Source organism: Parus major, chromosome 22 (genome assembly GCF_001522545.3).
Source record: "Parus major isolate Abel chromosome 22, Parus_major1.1, whole genome shotgun sequence".
Taxonomy (NCBI): domain Eukaryota; kingdom Metazoa; phylum Chordata; class Aves; order Passeriformes; family Paridae; genus Parus; species Parus major.
This window is the reverse complement of record NC_031790.1, coordinates 3,617,552-3,631,825: the sequence shown is the minus strand read 5'-3', so window position 1 is coordinate 3,631,825 and position 14,274 is coordinate 3,617,552. Positions and strand designations below refer to the sequence as shown.

The 14,274-nt window shown below is 53.8% G+C and overlaps 1 protein-coding gene and 1 long non-coding RNA gene across 4 annotated transcripts; one reads left to right on the top strand and one right to left on the bottom strand.

Moving 5' to 3' along the window:
• The first annotated feature begins 1,151 nt into the window (after positions 1–1,151).
• RAB11FIP1 (RAB11 family interacting protein 1) lies at positions 1,152–11,678 on the top strand. 3 transcript variants are annotated; one of them, XM_015648677.3, is made up of 6 exons: positions 1,152–1,575; positions 4,409–4,851; positions 5,026–5,824; positions 6,695–8,911; positions 9,925–10,030; positions 10,902–11,678. In XM_015648677.3, the coding sequence occupies exons 1-6, from the start codon at positions 1,253–1,255 to the stop codon at positions 11,118–11,120; spliced, it is 4,107 nt and encodes a 1,368-aa protein (XP_015504163.1). In that variant the 5' UTR covers positions 1,152–1,252; the 3' UTR covers positions 11,121–11,678. The 3 variants fall into 3 exon arrangements, with proteins under 3 accessions (XP_015504163.1, XP_015504165.1, XP_015504164.1); XM_015648678.2 differs by lacking the exon at positions 1,152–1,575 and adding an exon at positions 2,953–3,727; XM_015648679.3 differs by lacking the exon at positions 6,695–8,911 and having other exon boundaries at positions 1,158–1,575.
• Positions 11,679–12,040: 362 nt separating this feature from the next.
• On the bottom strand, positions 12,041–12,481 carry LOC109022955. The gene is made up of 3 exons (XR_004500096.1): positions 12,435–12,481; positions 12,180–12,307; positions 12,041–12,126 (listed from the first exon to the last, which is right to left on the bottom strand). It is a non-coding gene; the product is annotated as an uncharacterized LOC109022955 (long non-coding RNA).
• Positions 12,482–14,274: the final 1,793 nt, after the last annotated feature.

The window sequence follows — 14,274 nt, the reverse complement described above, 5'->3', positions numbered from 1 at the left end:
ACACACCTGTACATACACACATGCACACACCTGTACACCCCTGTACACCTGTGCACCTGTACATACACACCTGTACACACACACCTGTGCACACCTGCACGTACACACCTGTATATACACACATGCACACACCTGTACACACCTGTACACACACACACCTGTATATACACACACCTGTACACACCTGTACATACACACCTGTACACACCTGTGCACACCTGTATGCACCTGTACATACACACCTGTACGCACCTGTACATACACACCTGTACACACCTGTGCACACCTGTACACACCTGTACACACACACCTGTTCACACACACCTGTACACACCTGTGCACACCTGTACACACACACCTGTGCACACCTGTACACACCTGTACACACCTGTTCACACACACCTGTACACACACACACCTGTACACACCTCTACACACACACCTGTACACACCTGTGCACACCTGTACACACACACCTGTTCACACACACCTGTACGCACACACCTGTACACACCTGTACATACACACCTGTACACACCTCTGCACACCTGTACATACACACACCTGTTCACACACACCTGTACATACACACACCTGTACGCACACACCTGCACACACCTGTACACACCTGTACATACACACACCTGTACACACACACCTGCACACACCTGTACACACACACCTGTACATACACACCTGTATATACACACACCTGCACACACACACCTGTACACACACACCTGTACACACCTGTACATACACACCTGTACATACACACACCTGTACACACCTGTACACACACACCTCTACATACACACCTGTACACACCTGTACATACACACACCTGTTCACACGCACCTGAGCATACACACACCTGTACACACACACCTGTACATACTCACCTGTACATACACACCTGTGCACACCTGTACATACACACCTGTGCACACCTGTACATACACACACCTGTACATACACACACCTGTACACACACACCTGTACACACCTGTACATACACACACCTGTACATACACACCTGTACACACCTGTACACACCTGTACACACCTGTGCACACCTGCACACCCCAGCCCCCGCCCCTCTCAGGCCCCGCCCTTTCCGCGCTCTCGCGAGAGGGGCGGGGCTCAGCAGCCGCTGCCGCCGCCCTTCGGGGCCCGCTCCTGTTCCCGCTCCCTCTCCCGTTCCCTCTCCCTCTCCCGTTCCCGCTCCGGCCCCGCCGCTGCCCTCTCCGCCATGGCGGCCGCGGGCTGGGCGCCCACCCACGTACGGGTGACGGTGCTGCGGGCGCGGGGGCTGCGCTCCAAGGCGGCGGCGGGCGGCAGCGACGCGTACGCGGTGATGGCGCTGGGCCGCGACAAGTTCCGCACGTCGGTGGCCGAGCGGTGCCGGGGCGAGCCGCTGTGGCGGGAGGAGGCCACGTTCGAGCTGCCGGCGCGGCCCGCCGCCCTGCGCCTCACGGTGCTGCACCGAGCCCTGGCCGGGGCCGACAAGTTCCTGGGCCGCGCCGAGGTGGAGCTGGCAGCGCTGAGGGACGACGGCGGCCGGCAGCACAGCAGGTGCGGGCGGGGGGAAGCTCTGTGACCCCCGGGGCCGCGGAGCGCGGTCCGGACACCCTCACGGGAGGGACCCCGGGGCTCCCGCGTCCCGCCGAACCGGGGACAGGCATGAGAGGCACCTCCGCGTTTTGGAGGTTTTGGGGGGAGCTCTCAGCCCCACGGGGGCCAGGAGAGGTTTGGAGGGGACCCGTGTGCCCCACGGAGGATGATGAGGGGGTTTCTGTGCCCCACGGGGGCTGGGGAGGCGGTTGAGGGGTGCCTCGGTGCTCTTCAAGGGGAGAAGTGCTGTGAGGAGCCCCAGCTCCCCGCGGGATGTCCCCGTTCCTCATGGAAACCTCTGAGCACCTCAGGCACGTGTGGATGGATCTGCTGGGAGACCCCTGTGCCCCCGGGGAATCCGTGTGTCCCAAAGGACTGGGGGTCACCCTGTGTCCCACAGCACTGGGGGGGTTCTGTTCTGCTGGGGGCTCCTGTTCCCCGCAGGGACCCCTGGAGCCCCATGAGTGCCCCCGGGGTGAGCGCTGGGAGCAGGGTCCGTCCTGGAGCGGGTGAGCCCCCATGGCTGGGATCTGCCTTCCCCTGGAAGAGGCTGGGGGCCCGGGGAAAGCTTTTCCAGCCAGTCCTGCCTGGTCCTTGGGTCTGATTTTTAAACGTTCCCGTGTTGAGTGCTGGCTCTGTATAGAGCAGGCAGCCTGACCCCCGAAACCCGATGTCCTCTGAATGCTGCCTCCTTCCAGCAGGGAACGAGCGGCCGTTTATTTGTTTTTCCTAATAACCACTTTCCGCGTGTCAGGGTGGATAATTCCATGTTCCACGGGCTGACCCCGCTGCTGTCAGCAGGACTCCGAGCCGGGCCAGCGCCAGCTCTGTGTCACACTCGCTGCTTTGGACACAAACACGGGCACGGCGAAACCCAGGGGTGGTTCCCGGGAGGGTTTTACTGGGAGTCAGCAGCCTTGTAATGTGCTGGTGAGTCACCTTCCTCCCCTGGCTCACCTGAGACGGAGCCGTCCCGCTTGTCAAGCCTTAATTAGGCCGTGGGTTCATTAAGGCTGTGTCAGACGCTGCTGTGTTTACACTGCGGAGCCCCTCGGTCAGCAGAGCTCGGGGCCGGTGCCTCGGGCTCCCTGCGCATTCCTTTGTGTCTGGGCAAAGGAAAATTGAGGGGGAGAGAAAACGAAAATACCTCTTTGGTACTCCTGGGGAAATTTCTCATGTTTTTAGTTGTTTCCAGCACTCGGTTTCCTGTGTGAAACCTGTTTTGTTCTTGCTGCCATGGTGATGTGTAGCCACAAAGGGCTAGTTTTATTTGGAAAATAGATACATATTGACTGACAAGTGCTCACTAACACCACAAATGCCATTAATGAGATTTTTTTGTGGTTTGGGGGTTGTCAGTACATGATTTCCTTCCACCCACTGCCAGGGGTGCTGCTTTCAGCCAGGCTGAGCTGCCTGTGCTGAACACGGTGTTTGCCTGTGGCTCCCGGGACACACGGGATCATTTGTGGCACCAAAGCCCTGCGAGCACAGGATGCTCCTAGAAATCACGGGTTTGGAACAAAAGTGCCCAGTGCTGGCTCATGTTAAAGGCAAAGGGGTTGTGATTTCATGGGCTGCTGCAGTCTCAGGGACTGGGTAAAGTGTTCATTTAGAATCCCAGAGTGGACCTTAAAGCCCATCTTGTTCCACCTCCTGCCCTGGGCAGGGACAAATTCCACGTGACCATTGCTCCAAGCCTGGCCTTGAGCACTTTGAGGGACAGAACAGACACAGCTTCTCCAGAACAGGGCCTCACCACCCTCAGAGGGAAGAATTTCTTCTGCATTTCCCTCTGAAGTGTCTGTAGCAGATTCCTGAATCCATCTCCTTTGGTTATCCCCATTAGTTTTGAATTTTCACTGGAGCAAATAATCTTTTTCCTTTTTCCTTTTATTCTCTTTTGTTGCTTCCAGTATACCTTTGGAGGTTGAAGTGCAAATTTGATGGCAGGGCACATTTGCATGCTCTGTTTGCTTCCTTTATTTTCCCATTCCAGCTGGTGAGGAGGAAGAAACAAAGCAGTTTCCAGGCAGCCTTTCCTATGGGTCCTGTGGGGTCGGGGATTCCGTGGTTCCATCAACAAACAAAACCATACTGGTGTGCAGTGCTGGTAATTGTCTTTGCTGGCTCAGATGTGGTTTGAGTGTCACAGAGGGGTGGTTGAGGGCGTGTGGGAGGTGGGATGGTGGTTTGGGGTGCCCTGGGCACTCCCCACACAGAGCTCGATGTTCGGGAGCTGCGTTTGGGGAGGGAGAAGGTTCTGTCTGAGCAATGCCCTTCCTGGTGCGTGCCAGTCACGAGCCTGGAGAGGTGAGTGGAAATCCCCCAAGGTCTGTAAGGCTCGGCTTGGCTCTCTGGTGTTGATTAGGGGTTCCTTGGCTTAAGAGGAATTAAGAAGCTGGAATGAAAGGTATGAGGGCGTGGGGCGCGTGCAGCTCTGGGGCTGCTGCTCTCGCTCCACTTCAAAGCCGTTGCCCCTGCCAGTGTCAGGAGGAGAGATGAAAGGGCAGAGTAGGGTGGCTGAGCTGTAATACAGGAATGTTGTGTTGTGTTTCTGTTTTTTCTCCCTCTTTTTAACCCTTCCTGATCTGGGTTTTAAACCAAATCTTACTAGTAACTTTCTGTTTACGATAAGAAATGTTTTCCTTGGCACCTGGGGCCCTGACTGTGACGTCACCGTAAGATTAAAGGCTTTCTTTTCCTCCACTGTGGGCTGATTTGATTTTTCAGCCATAAGCACCCTCTGTGTTCTCAATTACCGCTGGTTAAAGAAATCTCCTTGTTGCTGCAGGTGGTACAAGCTGCGCTCCAAACCAGGGAAGAAGGAAAAGGAGAGAGGGGAGATCGAGGTGGATATCCAGTTCATGAGGAGTAACATGACAGCCAGCATGTTTGATCTGTCCATGAAAGACAAGCCCCGCTCTCCCTTTGGGAAGCTCAAAGACAAGCTCAAGGGCAAGAGGAGCAGCGGCCTCTCGGACACGGCTTCGGCCATCGTCCCCAGCACCTCCCACTCCCCTGCCGACAGCGAGGATGAGGCAGTCGAGAAGGAGAAGAAGAAATCCAAGTTCAAAGCTCTGTTCTCCAAGCCTGGCCTGCAGAAGACATCCCTGTCCCAGTCCATGTCTGTGCTGCCCACTCAGCAGCCCCTCACCCAGAGGATTCGGCTGCGGCCCAGCGACTTCCAGGCGCAGTGGGATGAGGAGGAGTCTGAGACCTCTCCTGCCTCAGAACGTGAGTGTTGGCACAAAACCTTCCTCCAAAGGCTTGCTTACACTTTTCACAGCACTGGTTAAATTCTTCTTTCTGCACAAATCCATGGAAAGTCCCTCTTGGCACTGATGCTGTCAGTAGTGTCAGAGAAAAGGTTGTTTTTGCATCTTGAATTTCTCTCTGTTTTTTTCCCAGGATCCTTTGAAAACGCGTTGGAAGAGAAGCCAGCTCCTTCTCCATTGTTTAAATCTCGTAAACCAGCCTTTTTGGACAGTAGGCAGCTAAGCCAAGGAATCTCTAACCACACCAAAAAGGATGGGCTCTCTTTGTTCAGTGGCCTGAAATCCAAAAGCGATCCTGTGTCCAAGTCCAGTCTGTGCATCAATGGCAGTCACGTCTATATGGAAGAGACCACAACCAAGGACAAGACTCCAGCCTCGTCCCCCTCTCCTCACAACCTCAGGAGGAAGCAGCTCTTTGCTTCAGAGGAGAACCTGTCCTCCAGGCCCACTAAATCACCTGAAGAGATGGGAAGAACCTCTCCTGGTCAGGCTGTCTCTGGGTCCACATCCTTGGAGACCTTCAAATCCATGACTTTGCCGTCATACAAACTGCTCAGCAGTGAGGAGCACCTGGACACCAGCGTTCCACCAAGCATAGAGGCTGCTAGAGAGACAAAAAAACCAGACCACAAAAAGTCTGCCTTGCTCTCCCTGGTCACTGGGAAGAAGGAAATGGTGAAGACCGGTGATGCTGAGATTATTCCTGACAGGACCCTGCAGAGTGAGGAAAATACAATTCCAGAAGAGAAGAGTGAAGAGGAGGCCAAATGCCCTGAAGTCCCAGCAGATTTGGGCAGAGGGAGCCCGTCAGGAGATGCTCACCATGCAGAGGTGGAGGAGGCCATCACAAACAAGCAGCTGCTCAGGCCTTTTGAGGAGGAACGGAAACCTGAGAAAGCTGCACCAGCCAAGACCAAAGCTGTGAAACCCAGGTGAGTCCCAGCTGCTGGCAGGAGTTGGATGGGCAGTGGTGGTGGCAGGTGGCAGCAGGCTGTGTCCTGCCACACCTGGGCTCAGGTGCTGCTCTGTGGGTACCTGGTGTTGGGTGCTTTGACAGCAAATAACAGCTCCCGAGTTCTTCCTCAGCAGGAAAAATGATGGATGTAGGGATGCTCCTCGTAAGCAATGCTGAAATAGGGGTTCTCTAGCACAGGCACCTGTGGGGTGATTTTTCTTGCTGGATCTCTTGCACAAACTAACTGTGTCTGAGCTGTGTGGCTGCAGCCTCCCCAGGGTCTGGAATGCCTGTTCTAACATCTCTGCTTTCCTCTTCCCTACTTGGCTGTGGTCTTCCAAAGGGTGGCCTTAGAGCCCTTCTGCTTTTGGCATCGTTCACAGCAGCACAGAGGGATGTTGTGTGGATTTGTACACAAGGCTTTTTCGGAAATTCTGCTCCTTTATCCTCCATACACGTATATATCTAAATTGTGTTTGGGGTTAGGTGTGTCCTACTAATACGGCTGTGTTTTGTGTGTGTCCCTAACTCCTCATTTTCAGTGCTTCTCAAGTTTAAGTTTCTTGCCTGTGCAGTGTTTTACATACTAATAAACCTGCTTGGGGTGCAGAGAGACGGTGCTTAAAGCAGCAGAAACAAGCTCTGCAGCAGAAGAGTTCTGACATAAGCCCAGTGTTTGGTAAAGGTGCAGTTAAGGATATCAGGTCTCACAGACCTCTCTGAGGTCTCTTTAAAGTATAGCTCATCTCCAGTGGCAGAGCTGATGGAGGCTGCTGCTCAAGCTTGTCTGTTCCTGCCTCGTGTTGCATCCGCAAGTGACATGCGAGTTTTTTGTCCCTTTTTGCAGACTGGGCCTGTCTCCAGAGGAGGAACCCAAAGCCACGCTTCCCACTCTTGCACCTGACCCCCTCCCTGCTTTCCTCTCTGTGCACCGTGTCAGCAGTGCAAATAATCCTTTCATTTCTAAAGTGGGGCAGACAGCCCGAGTGCCAGACTCTGAAAACATCCCTAGTTCTCCTGCCTCTCTCACTTCTCCTGCATTAGCTGCAGAGCTTTGGAATGACAAGAACCCCTTTACTCCTGGATGGGACAGGGCATCCAGAGCCCTGGATCCCAACAGCATTGCCCGTTTCCCTTCATCCCATCACCCTGCAGCCTCCGTTCCCAAAGCACCTCTGGCTGGGCAGGTCTCTGCTAGGGTCAATAATCCTTTTGCTGCTGACTGGGGCCAGGCTCCTGGGGGCTCTGGCATGGGGGCTTCCCGGGGTCTCTCTGGCCCACCCACACCTTCTGTCCCCTCTGACTGTCGTCTCAATGACAACAATCCCTTCGTGTCCAAGCGTGGGGGACAGGCAGTGCCAGGTGTCCAGGCTGTTGCTGGTTCTTCCCCTTCTTGCCTTTCTGGTGGTGAGGACTGTTCCTCTGCAGGACACCCTGCCCGTGGTGCTTCAGGGGGCTCTGTGGAAGTGGCTGTAACCAGTGATGTCACAGCTGTGCCAAATCCTCTCAGCACCTTGTCTGACCCCCCTCCTGCCCCCCCTGGGCTGGCTCCAGAGCTGCACTGTGGTTCTGCCCGGCTTCAGCCTGAGGATTCTTTGGAAAGCAGCGAGCCAGGCAACAGGAGATCTGTGTCCTTTGTCCTTGGGGGATGGCAGGGTGTTCCATCAGCTGATGTGGGTTTGGGTGGGCAGGAAGGTGGAGAGCAGCACCTGGACTCCAGGGGAAGGTTACAGATGGCTTCAGGGGCAGCAGGAGAGCGAGCAGGGCTTGGGGATGAGCTGGGAGCAAGGGGTGACCCATCGACAGAACTCTGTGGGGACAGCACACATCCCACCTGGAACAGTGATGGAACAGCTGTGGAGGTCACTGGTGCGAGCACTGAGCCCTGCACCAAGGCTGACAAAGGTTTTGTGTCTCTCTCCAAGTCCAGTGCCAGCCTTGTGCCAGAAGCTGACCAGGCACCGTTCCCTGAGAGCGAGCTCAGGGAGGAGCAGGAGCCCTGCAGTGGAAAGGAGTGGGCAGGATGTGTGCCCATGTTAGAGCCCCAGGCACCTCCACCTGCTGGAAATGAGTCATTTTCTCAAGTCCAGCCAACCCTGAGAGCCTGCACAGTGTCCCCTCAGGAAGGGGGTTCAGGGAGGGCTGGTAGCGAGATCCTTGTCCCCCCAAAGCCAGCCCCACGACTGGCTGTACTGCTGAGGAAATCCCCACCGACTTCCCAGGCTGAGCTGAGGGGTGATGTTCCTGCTTCAGGTGATGTAAAATCCACAGCAGGGCTCCCTGAAGCCTCAGCTGTTTGTGGGTGCCTCCCTCAAGGTGGCTCCTTGGAGACTGTCACCCCTCCAGTGACAGCCAGGGGTGACAGCAGTGACAGGCCTTCAGGAAAGGAAGGTGCTGATGATTTCTCTGTCAGTCTCACAAATGTCAGGTCCCTCATGGCTGCTCCTGGAGGCTGGGGCTCAGCACTGGCCAGTCTTCCAGTGATCCCAGAGGGAGGCTCTGATGACGAGCTGCTGGGGGACTGTCAGGAGAGCTGTGGGGTCACTGCAGGGGACAAAGGGGTTTTAGGGACTGGAGAGCAGCCCCGAGGTTTGACACCTTTGCATGGAGAACCAAGAGGAGGAGGAGCTATTCCTGGTGCTTGTCAGCCAGGGAGTTTGGCTGTGCTGCCTGCTGCAGTGGGTGCTCCCAGGGTCTGTGTCCAGGGAGCTGACTCAAGCTTAGGTGTGACATCTCATTCCAGGGAGTGTGACAGTCATTTTGAGAAACGAGAGCTGGAAAGGAGTGCAGGTGTTGAGGAGCGTGCAGAGTGTGAGTTCTCTGAGCCTTCTGCTTTCTCTTCCTCCCTGTCAAGTCCTTGCCAGCCCCACTCTTCCTCTCATTCCCTTCTCTCTGACACCCCAAGTCGTAGAGCAGAGTCTCCGAAAAAGCCAAGAGCCGAGGGCTTCGCAGATAAAGCGGGAAATTCGGGCAAGAAGAAACTCCTCCAGGCACGGGTTTCACCCTCTGAAACGTTCCCTAACCAAACCCCACGGGGTGGTGAAACCGTGTCTCCCAAGCACAGGTGAGACCATGTGGGGATCACAGCAGGTACCTCTGTGCAGGTGTGAGCTTTGCTTTGCTCTCTGGGTGCAGATCTGTCCCTCTGGCTGCTGGATCTGACCGGGACCGCACAGCCCTGCCTTCCTCTGGCACCTGCATTGTCAGGGTGCTGTCAGCCAGTGTGGGGTTGCTGCTGGCTCCAGGAGGATCTGTGCAGGGTGCCCAGGGGAGCAGCTGCTCATCACAGCTCTCAGGGGCAGTGCAGCTGGAATGGAGTCATTTCATCCCATTGGCAGAATGGCCTGGGACTGAGCTGTGTGTGGGACATGGGAGAAAGGTCACCCTGAGAAAGGGGATGCTTCATTCCCTGCCTGGACTGAGCTCCTCAGGGATCACAACTGGTGCAGCTCAGGCTGCTCCTGCTGTGTGGGAGTGCTGCCACTGACCTGTCAGCCCTCAAGGCTTCACCTGCAGAGCTCTGCCTGGGGTCTAGGACACCTCTGGGCCAGCATTTGCTGAAAGAAGGAAAATTTTCTTCCTGTGTTAAAATTGGTACTGTGAGTCCTGCTCAGCTTGTGGTGTCAGTTCAGACTGGACAAAGCCTAACACTTGTCTCAGGACAGCAGAAGTATTTGATATGTTGTAAGATCACAAATATGTTCTGATTAGGAAAGTCAGGCTGAAATACCAGTTCCTGAGGGATCAGAGTAGCTGCCCTGTGTTCTGTCTCCTCGTGTAGCCTGACCTGGCTTTTCTTCCATGACACACACAGGATGTATTTCCCTTCCTGCTGCTGCTTTATCTCCAATGCCTTAAGTCAATAAAGATAGTAGAGAACTGAAAAATACTTACTAAACCCCTGTGGCTTAGAAATACCTTGTCTTCCTGAGGCTGAATCTCTTTTCTCTCAGGAGATAGAGCAGGGAGGGAATCGTCCCCAGTTTCTTGCTGTATTTGTTCTTAGTCTAAAGATCTGTGTCATGCTGCTGTTACATCTTCTGCCTAAACAACAGGAACCTTTTCTTCCTGTTGCAGACTCCATCCTGTGAAGCCAATGAACACCATGGCAAACAAGCCTCAGAGCAAGAACCTGAATGTCATCAGCACCATGAACGAAAAGCTGCTGGAAATGAGTGTGAAGGTATGGAGGGAAGTGGCACTTTCACTGCCCAAGCTTTGATTTAATGAAAGAGTTTGTGTATTCCAGGTGGTTGGGACATGAACTTCCTTTTGGTCAGCCCCCAAGCAAGGGAACAGTCCTTAAATGCTTATTTTCTTGCAGAGTGATCTAAAATAGGGCTGGGGCTCATGCTTTGTGGAGGTTCTCAGGCACAACCACCTCCTTGGAGCACAGTCGTGCAGTTGGGACCAGCAGTGGGATTGAGAGGAGCTTTCAGCATAATCCTGGCCTCAAAAGAGACCTCCAGGCTTCATGCACAGCTTACCTGCTGTGTTGATCCCAAAGGCTGGGGGCATCCCTGGGTCAGCAGGGAAAATCACAGCTCCCCTTGTTGTCTGACAGGGTTTTTTTTGGGGAAATAGAGAAGATAGAGCTGAAATAACAGCAGTGCTGCCTCCTGGTGTGAGCTGAGTGATTCAAAGTGACACGCTGCTCTTTCAAGGGGGGTTGAAAACTTGGAGTGGGTGTTGTGGTGTTCTGCTTCCACATAAACTGTGTGTGATGCCCCACAGGAGCCTGTTGTGCTCACACTCCCTGCCTGGGCAGCGTTCTGGGAGCAGCAGGAATCAGCAGAAGCTGCCCAGTACCTCTCATGCTGTTCAAGGGTTCAAAACAGACTTTCCAAAGAAATAGGAAGAAACAGCAAAGCTCTGGGCGGGCATTTCTTGCTGTTTAACCCGAATTTGGCTTTACCAGTCTGCATTTAGGCAGCCAGTGTAAGCTTGAGCAGGTTTGTTTAGGCAGCAGCTGTCATTGTGCTGGTCTGTGTGTTCTGCTGCTGGTTTGGAATGTCCTGTGTGTGCTCTGACCCTGCCTTCCCTCCCTCCCCAAGAAATACGATCCCTCAGACCCTGCCTATGCCTATGCTCAGCTGACACACGATGAGCTGATCCAGCTGGTGCTGAAACAGAAGGATACCATTACCAGGAAGGACCTCCAGGTGCGGGAGCTGGAGGACTACATCGACAACCTGCTTGTCAGAGTCATGGAAGAAACCCCAAACATCCTCCGTGTTTCCATGTCTGGCAACAGAAAAGCTGGGAAGATGTGAAGGCTCTGGGGGTGTCGGTGAACAAGGACTGAATTCCCCCAGAGGAGGGTGAGCAGCTGGTGGTGCTGGTTGTGCTGCTCACACAAAATGACCTTTTTCCTGTTTCTGCCTTGAGCAACTCTTGGAGTGATTAATAGTTCCATCAGGTGTTGTAATGAAGTCACCTTATCATATTTATTTTTTGTTTTCTTCCCATTCTTTGGGAAGATCAGGCATTAATCCAAAGGCTAGTTGAGATGGGAAGGAGGAGGGTTTTTGATGTGTTTTGCTTCCCAGCAAGGCGCTGATGATCCTTTAGGAAGATTTTTTAAAATGGTTTTATTTTGTAGCAGCTTTGATAGATCAGTTACTTTTCTTTCCACATCTGAAGTTGTAGTGCAATATAAATCCTTGTACAGTAGAGCTCGAGGATTTGATTGTTTTTAAAATAATAATTAGCTACACTGGAGAAGTCCAAAGATGTCCCAGCTTCAGGCCTGGGCTGTAATTTTAAAGGAATTAATTGAAAGTTGACCATAAGTTGACCAAATCTCAGTTCATCTCCCCACGTGGATATTCCCAAGAGTCCTTCAAGGGAAAGTTTACAGGTTTTTAGGAGGAGACATTGAGGTTCACAGGACGTTTCTACCATAGGAATGGAATCAATCAGTTTGGGCCAAAGGTACATTTTAAATCAGAAGTTGTTCTCTTAGTGTGTTAAAACTTCTGCTCTGGAGGTTGTTCAAAGGAGGCAGAGGCTCCCCTGGCTCTGCCCCGTGCTCTGGAGCAGGGCTGGCTCTCACATCTTTGTGGGAGTTGTGTGATCATTTCCTTTTTACCCTGCATTCAGGAAACAGAAATACTTTGTGTTTTGGAGCTGGGGCTCACCTTGAAGGGCCCTGCAAGCTGATCAGTCTTGCAGTGCTTTTTCCTGTCACTCCAGAGAGGGGAGGGAGTGCTGGGGCTCCCACCTGCTCTGGTTCCTTGCTGCTCACAGTGTAGCTGAGGGCTGCTGGGCACTGCAGACCTCCCTGGGNTGTTCTCCCCATTGTCAGCCAGCAGGAACAGCTCACTGCAGACCTCCCTGGGTGTCTGCAGGGATGTTCTCTCCATTGTCAGCCAGCAGGAACAGCTCACTGCAGACCTCCCTGGGTCACTCCAGGGATGTTCTCCCCATTGTCAGCCAGCAGGAACAGCTCACTGCAGACCTGTCTGGGTCACTCCAGGGATGTTCTCCCCATCACCAGCCAGCAGGAACAGCTCACTGCAGACCTCCCTGGGTCACTCCAGGGATGTTCTCCCCATTGTCAGCCAGCAGGACAGCTCACTGCAGACCTGTCTGGGTGTCTGGGTGTCTGCAGGGATGTTCTCCCCATTGTCAGCCAGCAGGAACAGCTCACTGCTGCTGAGCTGCCACCACAGCTGCCCCTGCTGGAAACTACAGGGGGCTTTATTTTGGTGAGCTCTTGGCAAAGATCAAAACAATCAGATGCCTTTCTGCACCCCTGGGATTTACCAGGGTAGAGAGAGTCCACAAAAGGCTTAGAGGGAAGTTGGAAAGAGCAGGAAGCAAAGGACCAAAGCTTCATAAGGACCAAAGCTTAAAACTTTCCAGCCTTAATTCTTTGGAAATAAACACTCCTGCCTTTGGAAATTGTTGGGGTTTTGGGTCACTCCTGGCTCAGGGGTGAGTTCCTAACTCGGTTTTTCTACAGCAAAGCACTTTATTGAGGGACTGGAGCAGCTGGATGGACTCTCACCTGTGAGCAGTCTGCTTACAATTGTCATAAACCACTGGGAACTACTGGAGATCTCAAATACTGTATTTCTTTAGGGAGGAGCAGCTTAATTTATTTGCATGGAGATGTAAACATTTATTAGAAAAAATCCAAGAAATGCTGTTAATAACATTTTTATTCTGACCTATTGCTGCTACCAAAGTCTGGAACTTTCCTGGCAGAGCTGTATCTCATGGGCAGCCTGACCTCAAACAAGCCTTAGGAGCTGAGAGTCTTGCAAGACTTCAGGTACTTTTATCTCATTTTAGTGTTACTTGAGCAGCGAGAGCCTTCTCTCTTCTCTCCTGTCCCCTCTGCTCTGAGTGAAGGCTCTGAAGGTGGCCTTGCTGGAGGTGCTGGTTTGATTCTGGGTGCTGCTGCTGCCTCTTGTGCCTTCTCGAGTGAGGAAGATGAAGGATTGATTTGTTTCCTCCTCGTGCCTCCGTGGATCTCTGGACAGAGGATCCCACACTGATAAACTTGCATTTTAGACTGTCTTCCGCTGGGAAGAGTCACCTGCACAGAACCAAAGCAATAAACAATATTAGCAGAGATAAAGCCTTAAAAGTTGGAATGGGCTCCCCTGGGAGCCTTTTTGTGCCCTGGGGCTGTTCTCTCCCTTGGGTGGCTGCGCTGGGGCATCCTCATCCTCACCTTCCTCAGCCCCAAAAGCATCACCCCACCCTCACAGCTCCATTCTATTGGCAATACTCGATAAAGCCTTCCTCTGGTGTGAGGGGACGGGCATTTCACATCCTCAAGGGCCTTAAGAATCAAATATATTGTTTTATTATTGAAGGATCTGAGTGCATGCTCCCTGTTTTTACTCTCTGCTTTTAGCCCAGAGTTACTGTTTGTTTTTAAACAGCTTTTGCTTTTATGGAACACTAAAATAAAAACACGTTAAAGCTGGTGTTGTGATCACTGTGTCTGTTCTGAAAGAGCAGTTTCCAAAGGGCCTCGTCCCCTCCTTGTGCCCCGCTCATCCTCCGGGTGTTTGGGGCTGGTTTCATCCCTGCAGCGATCGATCCCTGCGGGAATTTCCTGCTGAACACCTCACGGGGTGGGGGAACCGGGCCGTGACCGGGGGAGAGACCCCGGGCCCCGGCGCTGCTCCCGGAGGCTGCCGAGCGCGGATATCGCCCTGATCCTCCGCAGCGCTGGGCCCGAGGCCTCCAAGCCGGGGTGATGTGTGGTTCCACGCCGAGGAGGACGCGCTGTCCCCTCGGTCCCGCTCCCTCCGCAGCTCCCGGCGCCTCCCCCGGGCATCCCCGCGGAACCGGCGGGGCCGGAACGCAGCGAGCACGGACGGTGCATCGGCCGGACGGGCGTCGGGACGGACCGCGGGCGGTGCCGCTATTGGCTGGCTCGGGCCGGGCTGTGCCGCTATTGGCTGG

Coding starts and splice junctions, on each gene's coding strand:
- RAB11FIP1 (XM_015648677.3), top strand. CDS start 1,253: ATGGCGGCCGCGGGCTGGGCGCCCACCCACGTACGGGTGACGGTGCTG. Junction 4,852..5,025: donor GACCTCTCCTGCCTCAGAAC/GTGAGTGTTGGC, acceptor TTTTTTTCCCAG/GATCCTTTGAAAACGCGTTG. Junction 8,912..9,924: donor ACCGTGTCTCCCAAGCACAG/GTGAGACCATGT, acceptor TTCCTGTTGCAG/ACTCCATCCTGTGAAGCCAA.